The 22,815-nt window shown below is 43.3% G+C and overlaps 1 protein-coding gene across 2 annotated transcripts in view; it reads left to right on the forward strand.

The window, feature by feature from the left end:
* The first annotated feature begins 13,076 nt into the window (after positions 1-13,076).
* The window catches only part of Dmc1 (DNA meiotic recombinase 1), a 39,056-nt gene continuing 29,317 nt past the window's right edge, over positions 13,077-22,815 (forward strand). For both annotated transcript variants that reach the window (XM_038343430.1, XM_038343432.1), the window contains exons 1-4: positions 13,077-13,127; positions 13,728-13,772; positions 15,114-15,260; positions 18,295-18,377. In XM_038343430.1, the coding sequence (XP_038199358.1) occupies positions 13,077-13,127; positions 13,728-13,772; positions 15,114-15,260; positions 18,295-18,377 (326 nt within the window). The remainder of the gene's footprint in view (positions 13,128-13,727; positions 13,773-15,113; positions 15,261-18,294; positions 18,378-22,815) is intronic.

Consider the following 22,815-nt stretch of genomic DNA (forward strand, 5'->3'; position numbering starts at 1 on the left):
CTTTAATCCTAGTACTTGGGAGGCAGAGGCAGGTGGATCTCAGTGACTTCGAGGCCAGCCTGGTCTACAAAGCAAGTTCCAGGACAGCCAGGGCTACACAAGAAACAAACAGCCGGGAAGCGGTGGCGCACACCTTTAATCTCAGCACTCGGGAGGCAGAGGCAGGCAGATCTCTTTGAGTTTGAGACCAGCCTGGTCTTCAAGAGCTACAGAGAAAATCTGTCTCGAAAACTCAAAAAAGAAAGAAAGAGAGAGAGAGAGAGAGAGAGAGAGAGAGAGAGAGAGAGAGAGAGAGAGAGAGAGAGAGGAAGGAAGGAAGGAAGGAAGGAAGGAGGAAGGGAAACAAAAAAGAAAGAAAAGAAAAATGAAATGAAAAAGAAAGATCCATTCTATAAGTTCTCTTACTCTGGAGAATCCTGACTGATTTTGGTACCAGAAGTAGTTGCACAGCAACAGAAATATAAGGATGAATCTTTTGGTATCTGGAATAGGCTTTGAATTTGATTACACCTACAAGTACTGAGACCTCTGCAGTTATCAAAGCCTCTCCTGGGAGCTCAGAATGTACTAAAAGTCCATGATGTGAACTATTTTACAAACTTACAGAAATAAATACATTTGATTATTCTGATTCATCAAACAAACAGCCTGCTGAAGACCAGGAGAGGTGGCTAGGAAGAGCAGGGGAAGGAGGATGGGAAGAATTACGCAGCATCCAGGGAAACTTATAGGGCTATGTTCACTGTCTTGACAGTGGTGAGAGATCCACACCCGTTATTTACCTTAAAGGCGTATATGCTCTTGTGTTAACTACACCTTAGGCTGTTGTTTACAAATGCATGTGTCAGGTGGGCATGATGGTAGATGCCTGTAATCCCAGCACCTGGGAAGTGGGACAGGGAAGATCAAGAGTTCAAAGCCAGTTTCCACCACATCTCAAATTCAAGGCCAACCTGAGCTCTACTAGACTCTCAAAACAAGGAAAACAAATTATAAACATAGATATTTCCAAATTTTGTTCACTGAAATAACCTAGAAATAAAAGCTGATAGCAACCCAGAATACCCTGTCCCAGTGCTAGGCAAGTGCTCTACCACTGAGCTGCCCCCACCTCTAGCCCCGGACTGTGGCTTGAGATAGCATTCCCCCTAAATGAACACACCAGGCTGGTGTCCAGTGGTTTCCCACACTAATTCAGACCACATAGACTTGAGCCAGCTGTGAGTCCGATGCAGTGTGGAAATGGTACTCGTGATAGACCCTGCCCCCCCACCGTGTCTGTTTGAAGCTGGTACTTCATGAAAAGCACATAGAGCAGAGCCCAGTCCAGCAAGGGCTGTGCAAAGTGCTGTCCATCCAGCTCATGCGTGCTCCACAAACATGTGCCTCTTCCTTTGCACCTGAGCCCGGTTTTCTCTCCAGAGGCTCACACTGCAGAAGAACCACTTGCCCCTCCCTGAAGAAGCTGTAAGACTTTAAGACAATTCTGAAGCCATTTCTGACAATTCTGAATCCTCTCAACCTCTGTGCCATAGTGCTTCCCCTCCTCCCCTGGGAACCAAGGACCTAACAGCTACACATGCACGTACTCAGTTCCTGAACAATTACCCATATACTTATGTTTTGATTCAGTCCCCTGGGAAACGGTGTCAAAATGACCTCTTAACTCATCTTATCTGGCAACAGCTCTCCAGCCAATTATTGGTAATAGCCCTTTCGAATAAGCCAATCACAACCCCCCTTGCTTCTATGGCCTTCTCCTTTAAAAGTAGCCTGTACCAGCTAGTCGGGGTCTCTTGGCTTCCCGAATGCTGAGGGACCCTGTCATGACAGAATTAATAAAATCCTCATGCTTTTGCATCAGCTGTGGTGTGAGAGGTGGTCACTGGGGGCGACTCCTCCTTGGTATTTGGACGCTAGAGTCCAACAAAGCCTCAGTGGATCTGTCTCCCACCCTGTTAGGCAGGCCAGCCCTCAGCCATTTCCTGCCCAATGCAAGGGCTACACCATAAAGGGCTCCCCAGGGACAGCTTTACTTGGTTCCCAGTGGCCTGCCTGATCCTCAGATGGCTCTGTGTAGCCCACCCTGTCTCTAGCTTCCCAGCAGGACTCTGCTTCTTTAGGGCAGGTGTCTGTCTTTATCTCTGTATCCAGCAGAGAACAGAATTGAGAAGTGTCTGGTGAATGTAGATGCAGCACATGGTAACAGGTTTGCCTCCGACGTCTGTACGAGGGATGTGGGTGCGGTGCATGGTAACAGGTATGCCTCCAACGTCTGTGGATGAGGTTAAAAAGTTTTCACCTTGGACCGGGCGGTGGTGGCGCACGCCTTTAATCCCAGCACACGGGAGGCAGAGGCAGGCGGATCTCTGTGAGTTCGAGACCAGCCTGGTCTACAAGAGCTAGCTCTAGGACAGGCTCTAAAGCTGCAGAGAAACCCTGTCTCGAAAAAGAAAAAAAAATAAAACAAACAAAACAAAACAAAAAAAAAAGTTTTCACCTTGGGAAATGTGAACAAACGAGAAAGTCCAAAACATATGATGAGTCACTTCCATGTGTATATTGAATATATCCTATGTCCATATTTCCATAGAATTCATTCATTCATGTATGTTAAAATGTATGTAATACACACGTGCACACACACACAATTATACACACACAATTATTTGGGGTGGGCCCATCTGTTATCTGTATTAAGTTAGCATATATCATAAGTTTATTTATGTGTTTTTAGTTTAAATTTTTTTTTGCAGTACTAGACATGGAACCTAGGGCCTTGCCTATATTAGGCAAGGACTTAGTAGTAAACACTCCTTCACATTTCAGGATCTTGCTAAGTTTCCTGGGCCACCCTTGAGCTTGTGAATCTCCTGTCCTCATCACTGGACCCAGCTGCCTGCCACTGCATGGTTTGGGGAGTGGGAGGCATACTCATGAAAGAAGCTTAAACTAAAGGGGGTAGAAATAAGTTTGAGCCTAGATATTTGCATTCCTTTAAATCCTGCACTTCTTTGTATTGTCTGAAGTGTGTCATCCCTGCAGTGGCTCCCAGAGTGTCCCAGACTTCTTTTCTGGGAATGGGAGTTGGTACAACCTAATATTTCCAGGAGCCTAGGATGCCTTTCAAGGTCCCTGAAACTATGCCTGCCCCGTAAGCCAACTACACTTCTGGAAATCTACCTAAGAAAATCTCAGGAAAGAAGGCACACAGAAGATGCTTCATCTGTCACCTCCGGATGACATCATCAGGGAAAAAGGCATGCGGAAGATGCTTCATCTGTTTTCTCCTGATGACATCATCAGGAAAGAAGGCATGCAGAAGACGCTTCATCTGTCATCTCTGATAAAATGGGATGCTCATTAATAACAGACATTTTGTGCAGCCATTTAAAAGCTATATGAAAAATGCAAAAGTAAGACTAGGGATGTGGCTGGGGGTGGAGTGCTTGTCGAGTATGCCGGTTTTGATTTTGTTAATGTTTTCAATAAAGACCAATTGTTTTTACTTTGGTTTTAATTTCTAAAACTTGGATGATTTTTTCTTTGTTTCTCTCCCCCATTAAAACTGTAGGCAGTCCTTAGATCAGTGCGTATGCACACATCAGAGAATTTGTCAGAATGTCTCCCCACAGTAATAAGCACAGTATTTGAAATTGGGCAGAACATAAAGGGAACTAGAACAAGAGCAGAAGGCAGGCCTGGAGATGCTTGGAGCCCAAGCTGATGCTTTCCCAGACAGCTGTCCCTTCTCTTGGCCTCTGGCTTCGTACACTGTTCCATATCAGCCTTTGTCCTCTCGTTATCCTGCCAGTCTCTCAGGCTCAGCCTAAATGCCATGTTTTCCTTCCCCCAGATGAGATCAGGTACCTGTGTGTGTTTCTGTACCACCTTGTATTTCTTTCTATTTTTAAGACTGTTTTTCTTTTTGTTTGTGTGTATGTGTGTGTGCGTAACCTGTGTGTGCAGGCCAAAAGAGGGCATTAGATCCCCTGGAGTTTAAAGCAGTTTAAAGAGTCACCTAGTGTGGGCACTGGGAGCTGAATTCAGGTCCTTTAGAAAAAACCCTTAACTCTTAACCATGGAGCCCCAAATGTATTCTTGCAAAAGAAGAATAATAAGATCCCAGGTTAAGAGTTTACCTGGCTGTGTACGAGCAGCAGGCATGTACAGGGGGGCCAGAACAGGCTACATGGACCTGTTTGCTAATGCTAGGAATCAGTTCCAGGGTCCTAGCCTAAGTGAAGTCCCCTACCACTGAGCATCCCCCCAGCCTGTGCTTTATTCTCCAAGGACCATGATTTGAAAGTAGAGTTAAAGCAGAGGAACATGGTTCTCTCTACATTATTATGAAGTTGTGGCTTTATCCTGTTCTCACAGGATGGTCACACAACAGTAAGAACATGAGAAAATCCTCTTTCATAGGTTTGGATCACTTTGTCTAGGAAGTGGTATTCATCTTTGGGAGACTGAGAAAAAGAGTTCCCACTTGTTTGGGGCAGTGTCTTAGTCACCGTTCTGTTGCTGCGAACAGACACCACGACCACAGCAACTCTTACTTGGGATATCATTTAAGTGGGGTTGCTTACAGTTCAGAGGCTTAATCATTATCACCATGGCAGGAAGCATGGTGGCATGCATGCAGACACATGGTGCTGAAGAAGGAGCTGAGAGTTCTACATCTGAATCCACACACAAGCAGCAGGAAGAGAGAGCTACTGGGCCTGGCTAGAGCATTTGAAACCCCAAAGCCACCCCTAGTGACACACTTCCTCCAACAAGGCCACACCGCCTAGTCCCTGTCAAGTAGTACCACTCCCTAAGGACCAAGCATTCAAATACATGAGCCTATAGGGACCATTCCTGTTCAGACAGGCAGTGATTTGGTACATGCCTGCAATCCCGGCTCTCAGGAAGGGGAGGCAGGAGAATTGGGAGTTTGAGTCCAGCCCAGGCTATGTAATGAAAGCCTGTTTGGAAAAAATAACAACAGCCAGGTGGTGGTGGTGCTCACCTTCAATCCCAGCACTCAGAAGTCAGAGGCAGGCTGATCTTGGTGAGTTCTAGGTCAGCCTGGTCTACAGAGTTCCAGGACAGGCTCCAAAGCTACAAAGAAACCTTGTCTTGAAAAATCAAAAACGAAAAAAAAAAAAGGGAAAAGAAAAACAACAAAAAAGCCAGGTAGTGGTGGCGCACGCCTTTAATCCCAGCACTCAGGAGGCAGAGGCAGGCAGATCTCTGTGTCTACAGAGTTCCTGGACAGCCAGAGTTGTAACACAGAGAAACCCTGTTTCAAAATAAAATAAAATAAAATAAAGCTGGGCCGGGGTGGGTCATGCCTTTAATCCTAGCACTCTGGAGGCAGAGGCAGATGGATCTCTGTGAGTTCAAGACCAGCCTGTCTGGTTCTAGGGCAGGCTACAGAGAAACCCTGTCTCAAAAAAACCAAGAAAAAAGAAAGAAAGAGAGAGAGAAAGAAGGAAATAAAGAAAAAGAAAACAAAAGAAAAGAAAAAGAAACCATACTACAGGGTCTCACTGTGTAGCTCTGACTAGCCTGGAGCTTGCTGTGTAGACCAGACTGGTCTCAAACTCAAGAGATCCACCTGCTTGCGTGCTGGGACTAACAACATATACCACTATACCTGGCATTCAGTTTTTGAAAAGTGTTTCTGAGGCTGGTGACATGGTTCAGCAGGTACAGGTACATGCCCTGGGTTCAACCCCTGTGACTCACATGTGGAAGGAGAGAGTCGACTCCCACAAGTGTCCTCTTCGTGCTGTGTTACCTGTGCTTGCATTCACTCCCCGCAGTGCACATGCATGATGTGGGGTGCCCTTCTGTGGGCTGTGAATATGTCTTATTACCACTGGTTAATAAAGAAGCTGATTTGGCCAGTAGCCAGACAGAATAGCGTCAGGCTGGAAATTCAAGCAAAAAAGAAGGCGGAGTAAGGGAGACACCATGTAACCTCTAAAGGAGTATAGCATCTTCCTAGCTACTCCTCCCAAGCACTGGTAATATTGGAGGTGTGGCCACCACTCACAACTGAACATTAATTTAAAAAACAGTCTACCATATGTACATTTTATATTCTTATGTTTCAATAAAATCTGTTGCACCTGTCAGCCCTGAGGGACAATGTGGTGAATAAAGGCGTAAGACAAAGCCTGGTCCCATCAGCCTTTGCGTGATGTCTAGGAAAATGCACTGTGCACCAGTGAGAACCAGGAGAACAAGATAGACTCAGAGGCTGAAGGGAGAATTAGGGAGTATTACTGAATTTCCAAGAATGGTTTGGAAAGACTTCTACTTTCCAAAATATGCAATAGACTGAGCATGGTGGTGCAGGCCTTTAATACCAGCATTCAGGAGGTAGAGGCAGGCGGATCTCCGTGAGTTTCAGGAGAACCAAGTCTACATAGTGAGACTCTGTTTCAAGAAAAAAAAAAAACCACAAAAACTTAAAACACTAGTGGAAGCAAATTATTAATCAAGGGAGCATACAGGCTAATTGTGTCTGGGGGTGCACGTGCCTGCACATGTGTGTCTAGAACAGTTATAGAGGCAAACCTCTGTCTACACAAATATTTACACTACAGCTAGGCAGTGGTGGTGCACCCCTTTAATGCCAGCACTCAGGTGGCGAAGGCAGGCAGATCTCTGTGAGTTCAAGGCCAGCCTGGTCTACAAGAGCTAGTTCCAGGATAGGCTCCAAAGCTACAGAGAAACCCTGTCTCAAAACAAACAATTACATTACAATTCATAACAGTAGCAAACTTACAGTTATGAAGTAGCAATGAGAATAATTTTATGATTGGGGGTCACCACAACATTAAAGGGTCACAGGGTTAGGGAGGTTGAGAACCACTGGGCTAGAGCATCTTACCACTGGCTTACCCCCACTCAGTTCCTACTGTGGACAATAAGGGATGACTGGTCACCTGTGCATGCTGTCTTTTTGTTTGTTGAACGAGACAGGGTTTCTCTGTGCAGCCCTGGCTGTCCTGGAACTTGCTCTGTAAACCAGGCCTTAAACTCAGAAATCCATTTGCCTCTGCCTCCTGAGCACTGGGATTAAAGGTGTTCACAACCACCACATGGCTACCTGTATATTGTTTCTATCACTAAAAGAACCTTAGCATGTGAGACCCGGAATTCAGATAGGATAGAGACGTCTGCCGCTCTTCCCCTCTGGACAGGAAGGACCCTGACTGCTTTCTCAGTCCTGGAACAGGAAGAGAGGAGTTTTTGATGGCTTTTTGTGTGTAAGCAAATGGCCTCAGAGAAGGCACATTTTTAAATTGCTCTCCCAAGTGACTCGCGTCTTGGTTTCTAAAAATGTTTTTCAGTCACAAGGTTCACATCCTGCAGAAAGATGAAACTATTCATGGAAAATTATGCAACAGGGAGAGGCAGACTTGAGGGTTGTGTCCTACCGTAGCATCATAACTGTCTGCATTCTTTCATCTCGGCCCTCAATAGCCTGGGTACCTTTTCCTTGAATCTCTACCAGCACAGTGCCTGGTACAGTAGGAAATCAAGGCCCACTATCTAAATGCACTAATGTTTAAGGTAGATAATTGTGTGTGTGAGTGATAAACCTTCTTTCTTTAGTTCTCAACCAAAATCTTTCTCAAATTCATGCTCCTGAAACTCCAGACTCCTGGTGTGAAGATCCCCAAACAGGGACTACAAGCCTCTGTCTGGCTATAAGGTGATTGTCCACAGAGGGGCAGTACAGTGCAATGGTTCAAAACTCAGGTCCTGTTTGGAATCCACTGCGTTTTCCTGTTTCTTTTCTTTCTTTCCCTCTTTCCCTCTTTCTTTCTTTCTTTCTTTCTTTTCTTGTTTGGTTTTTGGTTTTTCAAGACAGGGTTTCTTTGTATAGCCCTGGCTGTCCTGGAACTCACTGTTGACCAGGCTGTCCTTGAACTCACAGAGATCAGCTTGCCTCTGCCTCCTGAGTGCTGGGATTAAAGGCATGTGCCACCACCACCAACTTCATATTTCTTTATACAATGGCATTTTTTTAATATATAGGGAAATTGTGGCATTCCTGAGGTTCCCCAAACACACACACACACACACACACATACACACACACACACACAATTGGCTATTTTATCTGGCCACTAATTGACACAGAGTGGCTTCCTTTTTTTCTTTGTATCTTGAACAGGAAAATAGCATTTTGTCATACTTTATTTCTTTCTCTCTCTCTCATTTGGCTTTTTGAGACAGGACTTCTCTGTGTAGCCATGGATGTCCTGGAACTTGCTCTATAGACCACCTGCTTCTGCCTCTTGAGTGCTGGGAATAAAGGTGTGCGCCACTACATTTGCCACTTCTTTCTATGAAATACAGTCTTATCGGAGGCTGGAGAGGTGGCTTGGTGCTTAAGAGCACCTCCCAACCACCCATACTTCTTGTTCTAGGGGATCTGATGCTCTCTTCTGGTCTCAACACCACTAGCACACGGTGCACATGCTTACATGCAGGCGCACACCCATACACATCAGATAATCTCAGCAGTCTGCTATGGCTCTGAGATTTGTGGTATGCCCTGTTCTTGCAGGGAACCTAGATTCGGTTCCCAGTGCCCACACAGTGGCTCGCAACCCTCTGTAACTCCAGTTCAAGGGGTCCAATGCCCTCTTCTTCACTGGCCTCAGACACTCATGTGATGTACCTGTAGGCAAAACATTCATACAAGTGAAATAAATGTTAGATTTATTTAAAAGCCATTTGTCTTATAAAATAATAAATGGCCCCATGTTTTCTTCTAGTGCTTTTCTTACAATATTCAGTTTGATCTATTTGGAATTTATTTTGGTATGAGGTGTGAAGTATAGTTCCAATTTTATTTCCTTCCAGATGGTTACCTAGTCATTCCAACGCCATTCGCTTGACTAACTCATTTTCTTCACCAACTTGAAACTGCTCCTTCATGATACTCAGAATTTTTACAAAATGTGACTCCCTTCCCATTTGACTGGAAAGTGCATTTTTTTTTTTTTTGCTCCCTGTTTGTAGCTGGTTTTAAGCGTTTGAAAAGCTGCACAGACCCATCAGTCTGATGTTCTAACACGGCTTTCGTCTCACTTGGTGAGTTTGCCATTGCCAAGCTCGTTTCGGTTTCTTTCTTGAGTGTACTGCACACAACCTTCAAATATTATGAACATTTCTCTCTCCCAGCTGTCACTACACCAAACTACATATGTTAGATTTCCCTAAATCATCTCGCTGTGCTCTTTGCAGCTCTCCGGTATCCTGCTGATGTCTTCAAGTTGCTCAAAAGTTGCTGTATTTTAGGTGGATTCAGAAGGAAAGCCTGCCATCATTATCAATCCTTCCCAAACGGACAATTTCCATTCAAAAAGACAGTCAGGCAACGATTCTGGAAAATAAAGGATTTTTGAAAAGCATTTGTTGGCTCTTTACCAACGGGAGAGGGGTGTCCTTCAAAATGCCAATTGTTTTGGTATTTATTCTATCAAAAAGGTTCAGAAGAAAATAGAGGTCACCCTGTACCGCTGGGTCATCCAAGACACTTCCAAGCTACCTCAGCAGACGACGATCTTTCAAGTGTTTTATGATTCTCAGCAGTTTCCATTTAAGGGGGAAAGGAGGCAATCTGGAGAAATGGCCCCACTGGCATTATGGCTGGCCCGGGGTTTCTATTTAGAACGGAACTAAAACCTGCTGGTTTTCTATCGACTACTTAGAGCCACGTTAGGACAAAGAGAATTACTCTCCATCCCAGATGAGAGGGCAGCAAATGCGAAGTCATCAGAAGACAGGAAAATGGGAAGTCTAAGGTACGCAGCCAGGTATGGAAAGCTTGGAGTGAAAGCAGCCCGGAGCGGGCAGGGGGAAAAGGACCCCCTTTTTCGACCCTCTAACAGTTCTAGATCGTCATCTCCCGCTCCGGTCAGCCGCCTCTACTCAGCGCCACAACTTGGAGTCTTCTCTCCTTGACCCGGTACTTCCCTTTGCCCAAGGGTTCTCCTCTCATGCCCAAACAGCGATCATGTTCTGTCACCTGCCTCCCTTAGAGCCTTAGAGCCCTACTCAGTCCCACCGGACAGCACACACTAGGGCCCTCGCCCCGCCCCACAGCCCCGCAGCCTTCACCCTGCCCCGCCCCACAGCCTTCGCCACGCCCCATAGATTTAGCCCCCGCCCCACGGCCTTAGCCCCGCCCACATTGGTGGCGCGCTGTAGCCGTCCTCGTTTGGCGCCAAACCCATAGAGATTCGACGACTGGGTTGTCGGCCGCCGCGTTCTGGGTCCTACTTAGAATCCCGGACTGGACCGGAAAGCCTGAGTGGGAATCGTAAGGGTTTCACCTTGAAAATCTCGGGGAGACCGTGGGCTCGAGTGGGGGGTGAGTGGTGAAAAGAGGAAGCGCGGGAAAAGCTGAGGAAAACTCGAAGCGTTGAGAAAGCGCTTCCTCTCCGTGACCTTCTGTGGTCATTTTTGGTCATTGTTGGACTTGGCCTGATGACTGTCGCCTTCCACCCCGGCCCTGAGGCGTGTAGGAATTTCGAGACATTCCCTGCCTCGTGGAAATAAGTCCGACTTGAGTCTTGAAGGCCTCCTCGCCTCACGAGGAAACCGGGGCCTGGATAATGTAGGCCCCAGGGCGCTGACTGAACCTGAGAGCCCACGGGCTGACTGCCTTCACCTTCTCCTGCCGCCCCCCAGCTCCCCTGAAACCCCTTACCCTGCCGCCCCCAGCCCCCTAAAACCCATTACCCTGACGCCCCCAGTTCCCCAAAACCTCTTATCCTGCTGCCCCCAAGCCCCCTGAAACCCCTTACCCTGCCGCTCCCAGTCCCCCGAAACCTCTTACCCTGTCGCGCCCCCAGTCCCTTGAAACCCCTTCCCCTGCCGCTCCTCAGTCCCCCTAAACACCTTCCCCTACCGCCCCCTTCCCCTGAAACCCCTATCCCTGCCCCACAGTCCCCTGAAACCCATTAACCTGCCGCCCCCGGTCCTCCGAAACCCCTTGCCCTAATGCTCCTCAGTCCCCCAAAGCTCCTTTCCCTGCCGCTCCCAGCCCCTCGAAATTCCTTCCCCTGCTGCCCCTGTCCCCTGAAATCCTTTCCCCTGCCACCCACAGTCCCCTGAAACCCCTTCCCCTGCCCCACAGTCCCTCAAACCCCTTCCCTTGCTGCCCCCCAGTCCCCTGAAACCCCCTTTCATTCCATCTCTCCATCCTCTGAAACCCCTTCCCCTGCCGCTCCTCAGTTCGCTGAAACTCTTGCCCCTGCAGTTCCCTCTGTCCCCTGAAACCCCTTTTCCTTCTGTTTCCCCATTCCCTGAAACCCCTTCCCCTGCCACCCCCCAAGTCCCCTGAAACCCCTTCCCATGATACCCCCTCCCAGCCCCCTGAAACTGAGGCTAGATGCCCTGCTTCAGATCATGGGGTGGGGGTGGGCACAGTGGTGATCTCAGCAGAGGAAGACAGATCTGAGTTAATGGCCTGTGGGTCTAATAGACCCTGGTGCAAAAGGAGAGAGGAGTCTGCCAATAGATTTGCTTTCTCTGTAAGAATAGTCTGGAATTTGAGCTAATCATGAATACAGCCAAAAGTCGGTCATGGTGGTACACATCTGTAGTCCCAGAATTGGGGAGGTGGGAGAGGAGAGCCAAGAGTTCCAAGCCAGCTTGGGTGAGCTGTGTAAAACACATATACACGTACACAGGCACTCACACAGATGCACCTACCTCAGGAGGCAGAGGCAGGAAATTCGTGGTAAATTCCAAGCCATATGGAGTAAATTCTACATACGGAGTTCCAGGACAGTTCAAGCAAAACCATCTCTCATGACTGAAAAAAGGAACAATATTTCAGAGGAGCCCACTCAGACAGTTCCCTCTTTTGTGCCCAACTCTCTGCTGCCTTAGTAGTTTGTTTCCTTTGTGTTAGACTTCAAAACCTGACTTTGGTATTAAATGAAGAAACAGAATAGACCAAGAACAAGAGTATTCATTTTATTTAATGTACACCATCATGTCTAAAGCTTCTTGGTTTTTTTTTTAACAAAAAAAAAAAAAACCCAAAAACAAAAAACCTAACTTGTCATTGGGTACTGTTCTGTGTGGTGGCACATGACTAACCCAGTACTTGGGAGGTAGAGAAAAGAAGATCAGCAGTTCAAGGTCCTCTTCAGCTACAGCTTGAGGCCAGCCTGAACTACTTGAGATGTTGCTTCAAAAAGACAAGCAAAAAAGATGAGGATGATTACATATAGGAAATAATACCACAAGCCCAGCAGAAAGATTGAACAGCCACTTTTTTGCATGCAAAATGTTTTGGCTTTTCCTGATCTTTGGTGACTTTGAAATTATACCAGAGGCTTCTATGCAAGAGAATTTTTACTGTACAAACTATGACTGCTGTTCTGGCTGTGTTGTTTTGTTTGAAACAAGCTAAAGTCCTCTAGGAAGAGGGAACCCCAAGGAATTGCTTTTATCAGACGGCCTGTGGACCAGTCTGGAACATTTTCTTCATTCATGGTTGATGAGGAAAGGCATAGCCCCACTGTGGGCATGCTATTTGGGTAGGTGGTCCTAAGTTATATAAGCAAGGAGGTTGAGCCAGGCAATGGTGGCACATTCCTTTAATCCCAGAACTCAGGAGGCAGAGGCAGGCAGTCTGAGTTCAAGGCCAGCCTGGTCTACAGAGTGAGTTTCAAGATAGCCAGGCTACACAGAGAAATCCCTGTCTCCAAAACAAAAAACAGAAAAAACAAACAACACCACCAAGAAAGAAAGGAAAGAAAGAAAAGCAGACTGAGCAAGCCATGGAGAACTAGCTAGTAAGCAGCATTCTTCCACAGCTGGTGCTTTAGATCCTGCCTCCAGGCTCGTGCTTTGAGTTCCTCCTTCCGGCTTCCCTCAGTGATGGACTGTGATGGGGTGTGTAAACCCTTTCCTCCCCAAGTTGCTTTTGATTTTATCCATGTTTTATCACAAAAATAGAAAGCAAAATAGGAAAACTACATCTTAAATAATATTTCTTATTTTCCCAGAATTGATTATTTTTCTGCTGCTTCCCTTTCAACATGAAAGAAGATCAAGTTGTGCAGGAGGAATCAAGATTCCAAGATGAGGAGGTATTATTAGAATGTTGAAAGTTATGGCAATGTTCAGTCTTTCTGCAAAAATCAAATTTCATGGTTTTTAGCTACTGTTTTTACGAACTAAAAGTAGAAAACATAAATGTGTAACAATTTCTTTGGCAAAGGGTGCTAAGTTTAGCTACTTAGCAACTGGTATGAAAGTTTTTGTTGTTTGTTTTGCAATAGAAAGCTCCAACTCAATTCTTCTTTCTGGTAGGCAAATGCTCTTCCATTGGTTACATCTCCAGCCCTAAATGAAAGTAGCTTAAAAGAACTTAACTGCTACCTATGCACGCTGGTCCTGAAAAAGTATTAAATAAAATAGGTCAAATGAGGGCTGGAGAGATGGTTCAATAGTTAGGCTAGCTACTCTTCTAGAGGACTAGGTTTTGATTCTCAGCACCCATATTGGTCTGTTTTCTAAATATGTAACAATGTGTTTGAAAAAGTGATCGATCCTACTTCAGTGTTTAGATAAGTGGAACTGAAGTATTATGGAATGACTAGTGAATCAGAATTAGTCACTCCCAAAAATGTGAAACATTTATTTAGATATGACTGTCTAAAATCCATTCTTTGCTTCATTTCATTTAGGAATCTTTGTTTCAAGACATTGACCTGTTACAGAAACATGGAATTGTGAGTAACTTTTAAGTACTGTATTAAATGGTCTGTTCCATCTCTCAGCCTTGTCCTGACCAATCCTGGATAATTCTTTATTGTGTGGTGAAGGGGAGCTGTCTGTCTTCAGTTGTTTAGCAACATGCTTGGTGTTCCAGAACAATTTAATCCCAGTATATGAGAACTGACCCCCAGGAGCCAGGAGATTGAAGCAAGGAAGCAGTCACACCCAGAGTTGTACTAACATAAATAAGGGGAACTTACTAGCAGAAGTGTAGCTCTGGATGGCAGCAAGCCCAAGCAGATCCCCACAAGTTGAGTTAGGATATATTGGCTAACATAAAAGTGACTTCACCAAAGCTAGAATAAGCCTGGTTGATCTTAAACTAATATCAAAGAGACACACTTCAGACCTGATAATAATAAAACTGTACATACCACTCTAGTGGTTTGTCTGTTTATAGTATGCTTGGAAATTATATAGGGGAAAAATCCCCAAATCAACCAACTAGTGCAATCGTGGAGTTACAACTCACAAGTATCTATAGTCACATCAAACTGAATTCATACACCTGGCCTCTACTCATGCACTTAATGCCAGTAGTACTCCTCTGCCTGTGACACTGTTGAGGATTCCTAGTGATTAAAAACCACTGCTTCAGCTGGAGGTGTTTGGAGCATCTCTAAGCAATCACCACCACCACTTGTTTCTCCAGATTTAACATTGGATAGATAATGCTTTCATTTACAAAAAATTTTATTTGTCCAATAACCAGGGTAAATCATGGTGGCAGAAATGTAGACTATCAAAATCTGTGGATATCAACAGCAATCATTTGGTGTTAAAAGTTTGCTGAGGTTATCTTTTGAAATCTTGATATTAATCTCCTTCCATCAATTTTAGAAAATAGAAGCGGGAGAAAATCCCAGTCTTTTTGTGATGTAGTTATTTGTGTTCTTCAGGAGCAGAAGGAAAAAAAAACAACTTTGAAAAATGTAGAGAACATATTGGTAATGAAGTTCTGTAGAAGGAAGGAGCTGAACTGAGGGGGTGAATGTGTGATAAATTTGCTAGCTTTTCCACCAACAGACTTCTTTTTAATTTTTTGCTACATTGCCATAGTCTCACTAACATTCTTGGGAAAATCGGGGCACAGCCAGAACATTTGGCAACCTGCTGGTTATGTTCTACTCTGATATTTCCAGAACATTTGGCTAGGTAGTGGGTGGGCTCCACCTGGTTGCTTGTGTAAAATTAGCATCGTGATGGAAGGAGATGGACACGAAGCTCATGATATAGTAGAGGGGCCTTCTAGGCTGGCATTTTATCAATCTGCTACACCCATTCTTTCATTTCAGAATATGGCTGATATTAAGAAACTGAAGTCTGTAGGGATCTGTACCATTAAAGGGATACAAATGACAACAAGAAGAGCCCTCTGCAATGTCAAAGGACTCTCAGAAGCCAAAGTGGACAAGATTAAAGAGGCAGCCAACAAACTTATTGTAAGCCAAGTTCATTCTTTGCTGTTTTAGTTTAGCAGAGTTGCCTTTGTAGACTTTCTCATGAACATTATAAACTACAGTAGGAACTTTAAGTTCTTGTAGATAGACCACAATATATTATAGTCCCCATGTTATTTGCTTATTACTTCAGTCCCAAAGCCACAACAATTAGTTTCCTGGAAGTCAGAGGTGAGCATGAATATACCTAGAACATAATCTCGCCCTGAGTTCCATTCCTAGAACCCACATGATAGAAATAGGCATGTACCCCATAACACACATACACTTAAAGTTTAAAATCTAAAAAGAAAACCAGCTTTTTGTTTTGTTTGTTTTGTTTTAAGATACTTGGAATACTACTGAAGGCGATTATTTTTACCAAAACTTTTCTTTATACTTCTCTGACTTTTAGTTCCTCTGCCAATTGTTTGTTTTTAGCTGTCCCCTCCTTAGTTTGCTCTCATCTTCTCAAATATGCTTATAGCTTCTCTGAAGCTCAGACCTAAAGAATTTTCTCTTTCCTGATATAGGCCACCTGGGAAGACAGCCCTGGATTAGAAAAAGACTAACATCAGCTAGGGTCTATGTGTGTGCAGCTGAAATAGATATAACCATGAATATGTCCACTGAGGTAACTGAATTCATAGCCCATACCTTCCAGTGGCACTATGGACTGCAAGCAGTCAGGCTGTCAGGGAAAGGCACATAGTCTTAGACTTAAACTCTCCTATAGAGTTTTGGGTATCATCAGAGGACCCCTATTTTTAGTCTATAAATAGAAATGTACAGAAAAGTAGTCACCAAGTATCCTTCTCTACAGAAGATTAAGACTTTTATTTCTCATGTATCTGTGCGAGAAGGGAGGGGGAATCTCATAACCAAAAGAGGCTGTCTTGAAGGGGACCCAATGACCATGGTATTCATAAACCCACTAAGGCAATGTATCCAGAAGTCACTTCCTCAACTGCCAGAGTGTCTAGAAAGTCTTACAGTAGTGCCCAGATTTTGGCAAACTACTACTTTCTAGCTCCTACACATATTTTTTTGTTTGTTTTTTGAGACAGAGTTTCACTGTGTAGCCCCTGGATGTCTTGAAACTTGCTCTGTAGACCTGACTTGTCCTCAAACCCTCAAACTCACAGAGCTCTACCTGCCTCTGCCTCCCAAGTGCTGGGATTAAAGGCAAGCACCATCACCACCCAATTTATTTTATTTATTTATTTGGTTAGTTGGTTTGTTTTGTTTTATTTATTTATTTGTTTGTTTGTTTGTTTGTTTTTCGAGACCGGGTTTCCCTGTAGTTTCTAGAGCCTGTCCTGGAACTAGCTCTTGTAGACCAGGCTGGCCTCGAACTCAGAGATCCGCCTGCCTCTGCCTCCCGAGTGCTGGGATTAAAGGCGTGCGCCACCACCACCCGGCTGGTTTGGTTTTTTAATACAGGGTTTTTCTATGCAGCCCTGGCTGTCCTGGAGCTCACTCTGTAGACCAGGCTGGCCTCAAACCCTCAAATTCACAGAGATCTACTTGCCTCTACCTGAGAATTAAAGGTGTGTGCTACCTAGTTGCTTCTACACATCTTTTTTTTTTTTTAGAAAAAAAAAAAAGTTGTCTGTGTGTGTTATGTATAGGGGTAAGACTTGCAATTATGGCACACGTGGAAGTCGAAAAACAACTTTGTGGAGTTGGCTCTCTACTTTGATTGTTAATTGGGTTTTGGGATTGAACTAAGGTCAAATTTAAAGCTATCACTTTACCCACTGATTCATTTTACCATTCTTCATAGTCTTCTTTTTTTTTTTTTTTTTTTGTTTTTTTTGTTTTTTGTTTTTTTTGTTTTTCGAGACAGGGTTTCTCTGCAGCTTTTTTAGAGCCTGTCCTGGAACTAGCTCTTGTAGACCAGGTTGGCCTCGAACTCACAGAGATCCGCCTGCCTCTGCCTCCCGAGTGCTGGGATTAAAGGCGTGCGCCACCACCGCCCGGCTAGTCTTCTTATCTTTAGACGCTAAATCTCATTATTTTGTATGTGTGTGCATGCATGTGTGTACACATGGGTGGAAACCTCAAATATCATTCCTCAGGCACCATTTTCTTTTGAGGGAGCAGTTCTCTCACTGTCCTAGAATTCATGAAGTTGGCTAGGTTGGCTGGCCAGTGAGATCCAAGAATCCACCTTGTCTGTCTCTTTCATGCTGATATCACACTTGCATTACTTCCTGTTTTCTTTACTTGAGTTCTAGAGACTGAACTTAGGTCCTTGTGCTTGCAAAGTAAAAATTTACTGACTGAACTCTCTCTCTCTAGCCCCTAAATCTCATATTCATGTGTGGTATATATACATGTTTTGTGTGCGTGTACAAGTGCCTATGCTTGTGCAAGCAGAAGCATTCTATGTCTTCCTCTATTACTCTCCGCCTTGTTCTTTTTAAAAGTAATTTATTTATTTTTATTTTATGTGCATTGGTATTTTGTCTGCGTGCATGTCTGTATGATGGTGTCAGATCACTTGGAGGTAGAGTTGCAGACAGTTGTAAGCTGCCACATGGGTACTGGTAATTGAACCAAGGTGCTCCAGAAGAACAACTGGTGCTCTTAACTGCTTAGCTATCTCTCAAGCCCCTCCACCTTGTTTTTGAGACAAGATTTCTAGCAGAACCCGAGGCTTAGTTTTGGCTAGGCTGTCTGGCCAGTGAGCTTCTGGGAGCCACCTCTCTCTGTGCTCCAGTGCTAGGGTTACAAGCACAAACAACCATACCAAGCTTTTTACATAGCTGCTAGGGATTTGAACTCCAGTTTTCTTGCCTGCATAACAAGTGTTCTTACTCAGCCATAAATTTTATTATTCAAGGAAAAACAAAAGAACACCTTTTCTTCATCCAGATCTTATCCTTTCTTAACTGAGTCATATCTCTAACCCCATTTTCTGATACAGTTTTCAAAAGAAGCATACACAGATGATGAGCTTGATCACTGAGCATGCAGGTACCATTCCAATCATCTTACACTGTTTTTTAACCTGTCCATTGTCTTTCTCTAGGAACCAGGATTCCTAACTGCATTTGAGTACAGCGAAAAGAGGAAGATGGTTTTCCATATCACCACTGGGAGTCAGGAATTTGAGTGTGTATCTCAATTTTTATTACCACTAAGTACAACCTTTGGAGTCCATTTTTCTTTTCCTCTATCTCATCATGATTTCCACTCTTGTGGGTAAAAGTAGCTTCCTACTTTGAAGGAGTTTGTAATGTTTGTTCCAAGGTGAATGTGAGGCAAATTCCAGGTTGGTTGTAGGAACAGTTTACATTTCTTCCAAGGAATTCATAATCATAAATAATTTGTAATTTAGCCTTTAATTATCCATGACTTGAAATATCTTTTTATATTTCATTACTTTCCATCTCCCTTGATGAAGAAAATTTCATTTCCCACTTTGTGTTTACTTAAATTAGTTGTTAGATTGAATATTTTAGAAGAAACAATCTAGGACTTATTCCTCAGCAAGGGTGGTTCTAACATCCCTTTTCATTTACTCTCATGTTTTCTGACATGTATTGTTAATTTCCCGAAATTGATTATGAGTTTTCCCCCAAAATATTTCATATATTTTTTTTTTCATTTTGACTGTCTCATTGGATTATCCAGGCTGATGTTAAATATGGGCACTCAAGTGACCTTCCTGCTTCCAAACAGCCAGGGCTACTGAGCCTAACTTTATTATTTTTTTAATAATAGTTAATTATCCTGGGTGGTGATGGTGAACTTTTTATTTTATTTTTTATTTTTTTGGTTTTTCGAGACAGGGTTTCTCTGCAGCTTTAGAGCCTGTCCTGGAACTAGCTCTTGTAGACCAGGCTGGTCTCGAACTCACAGAGATCCGCCTGCCTCTGCCTCCCGAGTGCTGGGATTAAAGGCGTGCACCACCACTGCCCGGCCGATGGTGAACTTTTTAATCCCAGCACATGTTCCAGGACAATGAGGGTAGAAAAACCCTATCTCAAAAAAAAAAGTTACTTTATAGATTTTTCTCCAAGGATGACGTCTAGGTTTTAGGTCTGAAGATCAGGAAAATATAGATCACAAATAAGGGACTTGTAGAAGGAGTAGATTTAGGACCAAAGGCTGAAGTCTATGAAGTCTAAGCTACTAATTAGACCCAAATGAATGCTAAGCTAAATGCACAGCCAAGTCTCTCTCTCTCTCTCTCTCTCTCTCTCTCTCTCTCTCTCTCTCTCTCTCTCTCTCTCTCTCTCTTCCTTTGGAGACAGGGTTTCTCTGTGTAGCCCTGGCTGTCCTGGAACTTACTCTGTAGACCATGCGGCCTCAAACTCACAGAGATCCACCTGCCTCTGCCTCCTGAGTGCTGAGATTAAAGGTGTGAGCCACCACCACCTGGCCCAGGACTCTCATTTTTAATACCATCACCGCTATTATACTTAAAACTAGTAATTGTCATCAGTTATCTTCCCAGAGAGCTCATGGATGACGTGTGCGTGTGTGTGTGTGTTTAGGGTCTTATAACGTTTTCCAGGGTGACTTGAACTTGTCATCTTTCTGCTTCAGCCTCCCAAATGCTGAAATTACAGACTATGCATCACCATACCTGGCTATTTATCTAATTATTAATTAGTAAAATCTTCCTAAGGTCAAGATGTGGCCCAGTGATCAAGTGCTCACCTAGCAGTTGTAAGGCTCAGTATTCAATCCTCAGTGACCCAAGAAAGCAAGATCTTTCCTTATGGTACATATCTTTTTTAAATCTAATAATCATAGAAGTGTATTGAGATTTAGATATTCATAAATGTTCAGTTACTATTTATAAACTTAGTTATCAACTTCAAAACTATAGATCTAATACCACAGCTTTCCAGGAGCTATTCTATTATTATCAGGAAGCCAAATTTTCCCATACTTTGAAAGCTCCCAAGCACCAAATAGTATTATGTAGGTTTGATTTGTATCTGTTTAAATCTTTTTAGATTTAAAATATTACTCTTCTGCACCTAATTCTAAATGTTCCCACGTTTTACAAAAACTTTTTTTTTCTTTTTTCTTTTCTTTTTGGTTTTTTGAGACAGGGTTTACTCTGTGTAACAGCGCTAGCTGTCCTGGAACTCTTGTAGACCAGGCTGGCCTCGAACTCACAAACACCCACCTGCCTCTGCTTCCCAAGTGCTGGCATTAAAGGCATGTATCATTACCACAGGGCTAGGAAGTCATTTTTTTTTTTTTTTAGTCTCAAATAATTTAGGCTGGTTTCACAGGTAAGTCTTAGGGTTACTTCTTTAGCTTCTCAACATTGCATGAATGCCAGAAATTTTGACTAATATTTTCCAAAACTATACATTTTCAGGGTGACTCTTCTCAAGATGAAGAGTAGCATGAAAATTCTTTAATAGTCACCTGATTTATAAGATTTCTCAAGGGCTTGCGCTCCTCATGGGATGATTTTGTAGTCAATGTCCATACATGCCAGTGTCTTTTACTTATTTTGTTTTATGTGTGTGAGTATTTAGCCCATGGAGGCCAGAAAAGTTATTGTATCCCCTAGAACTGGAGTTACAGATGGTTGTGAACCACCGTGTGGGTACTAGGAACCAAACTCAGCCTTCTACAAAAGCAGCAAGTACTCTTAACCACTGAGCCATCTCTCTAACTCCTTTTCTTTTCTTAATTGAAGTCAGCAGAGACCTCAAAATCCTTCAATTTGCATTTAAATTGCTGTCTTACTTAGGCAAATAATACATCTATTCCCTTAAGGCTTTGTCTAATTTGTGATTGCATCCCCAAAGACATGCTAATAGAAACGACAAAGGGTTTTTAAGTGCTCCTACCAGGTCTCAGTACAATAACACATACTTATTGCATTTAATGAATGGATGAATGAGATCATAATTTCTTTAGTTCTTCTCATAGTAAGAACATTGAATGCACTAAAACATTGTGTTACCAACTAAATATATGCTGTCAAAACCTGGCAGATTTCTTCTAACTGCTAACATTGTATATACTATCTGTCTTAGGGTTTCCATTGCTATCATAAAACACGATGACCAAAAGTAACTTGGGAAGAAGAGAGTTTGTCGTACAACTCTCCTCACTCCTTTCTCTTCGACTTTTCGAAGTAGGGTCTCTCTGTGTAGCTCTGCTGTTCTAGAACTCATTCTGTAGATCATGGTGGCATTGAACTCACAGAGATCCACCTGACTCTGCCTCTCCTGTGCTAGTATTAAAAAGGTGTGCACAACACCCCACTCTCATAACTATCAGGTCACACTCCATCAGTGACATAAATTAGGGCAGGAATCATTAATCAAGAAAATGCCCTCTAGACTTGCCTACAGGCCAATCTGATGGAGACATTTTCTGTGTTAAGATTTCCTCTTTCCCAATATGTCTAGGCTTGTTTCAAGATGACAGCAACAACAACAACAACAAAAAGCATACTATCTTTTGAACATTTTCTTCTCTGATAGGGTCTGCCTAAAATTTGGTTTTATGTGAGATAAACCAACAATGGCAATCACTGGATTCTCTTAATTTCTGTTTTTTACATGTTCCTGAGCATATTAAAAATTAAAGCAAGGGGGCTGGAGAGATGGCTCAGAGGTTAAGAGCATTGCCTGCTCTTCCAAAGGTCCTGAGTTCAATTCCCAGCAACCACATGATGGCTCACAACCATCTGTGATGGGGTCTGGTGCCTTCTTCTGGCCTGCAGGCATACACACAGACAGAATATTGTATACATAATAAATAAATAAATAAATAAATAAATAAATAAATAAATAAATATTAAAAAATTAAAGCATGGTGGTATATGCCTTTAACTCAAGCATTTAGGAGGCAGAGGCAGGTGGATTTCTGTGAGTTTGTGTCCAGCTTGGGCTACACAGGGAGTTCCAGGCCAGCCTGGTTTACATAGAGTGATGCGCCTGAAAAAAAATTTTCTTTCTTCCTTTCTTCCTTTCTTTCTTCCTTTCTTCCTTTCTTTCTTTCTTTCTTTCTTTCTTTCTTTCTTTCTTTCTTCCTTCCTTCCTTCCTTCCTTCCTTCCTTCCTTCCTTCCTTCCTTTCTTTCTTCCTTTCTTTCGTTCGTTCGTTCGTTCGTTTGTTTGTTTTTGTTTTGCTTTGTTTTATGGTTCTTTTGTTTTGTTTTTTGAGATAAGGTTTCCCTGTATAGCCCTGACTTTCCTCAAATCAGCACTGTAGACCAGGCTGGCCTCAAACTCATAAAGATCCTTCTGCCTTAGCCTCCTGAGTGCTGGGATTAAGGCATGCATCACCACCGTCCAGCTTAACAAATCTTTTAATTCCAGTTCAGAAGAGCAATGGACATAAAGCCTTATGGACACATTTACTATTGATACTCAGAAATAAAAATGGGACTTATAAATTACTTTCTTTAATCTTCTTTCTAATCTACAATAGAACCTGTGACTTAAACAGTAAGTGTCATTTCTTTCAGCTATGAATTCCCATTCTTGTTGTATATATAGATGATATGTTACTAATGATACAAACTTCATCTCCTTTTTTATTTTATTTTATTTTATTTTTTTGAGA

This window comes from Arvicola amphibius, chromosome 9 (genome assembly GCF_903992535.2).
Source record: "Arvicola amphibius chromosome 9, mArvAmp1.2, whole genome shotgun sequence".
NCBI lineage: Eukaryota > Metazoa > Chordata > Mammalia > Rodentia > Cricetidae > Arvicola > Arvicola amphibius.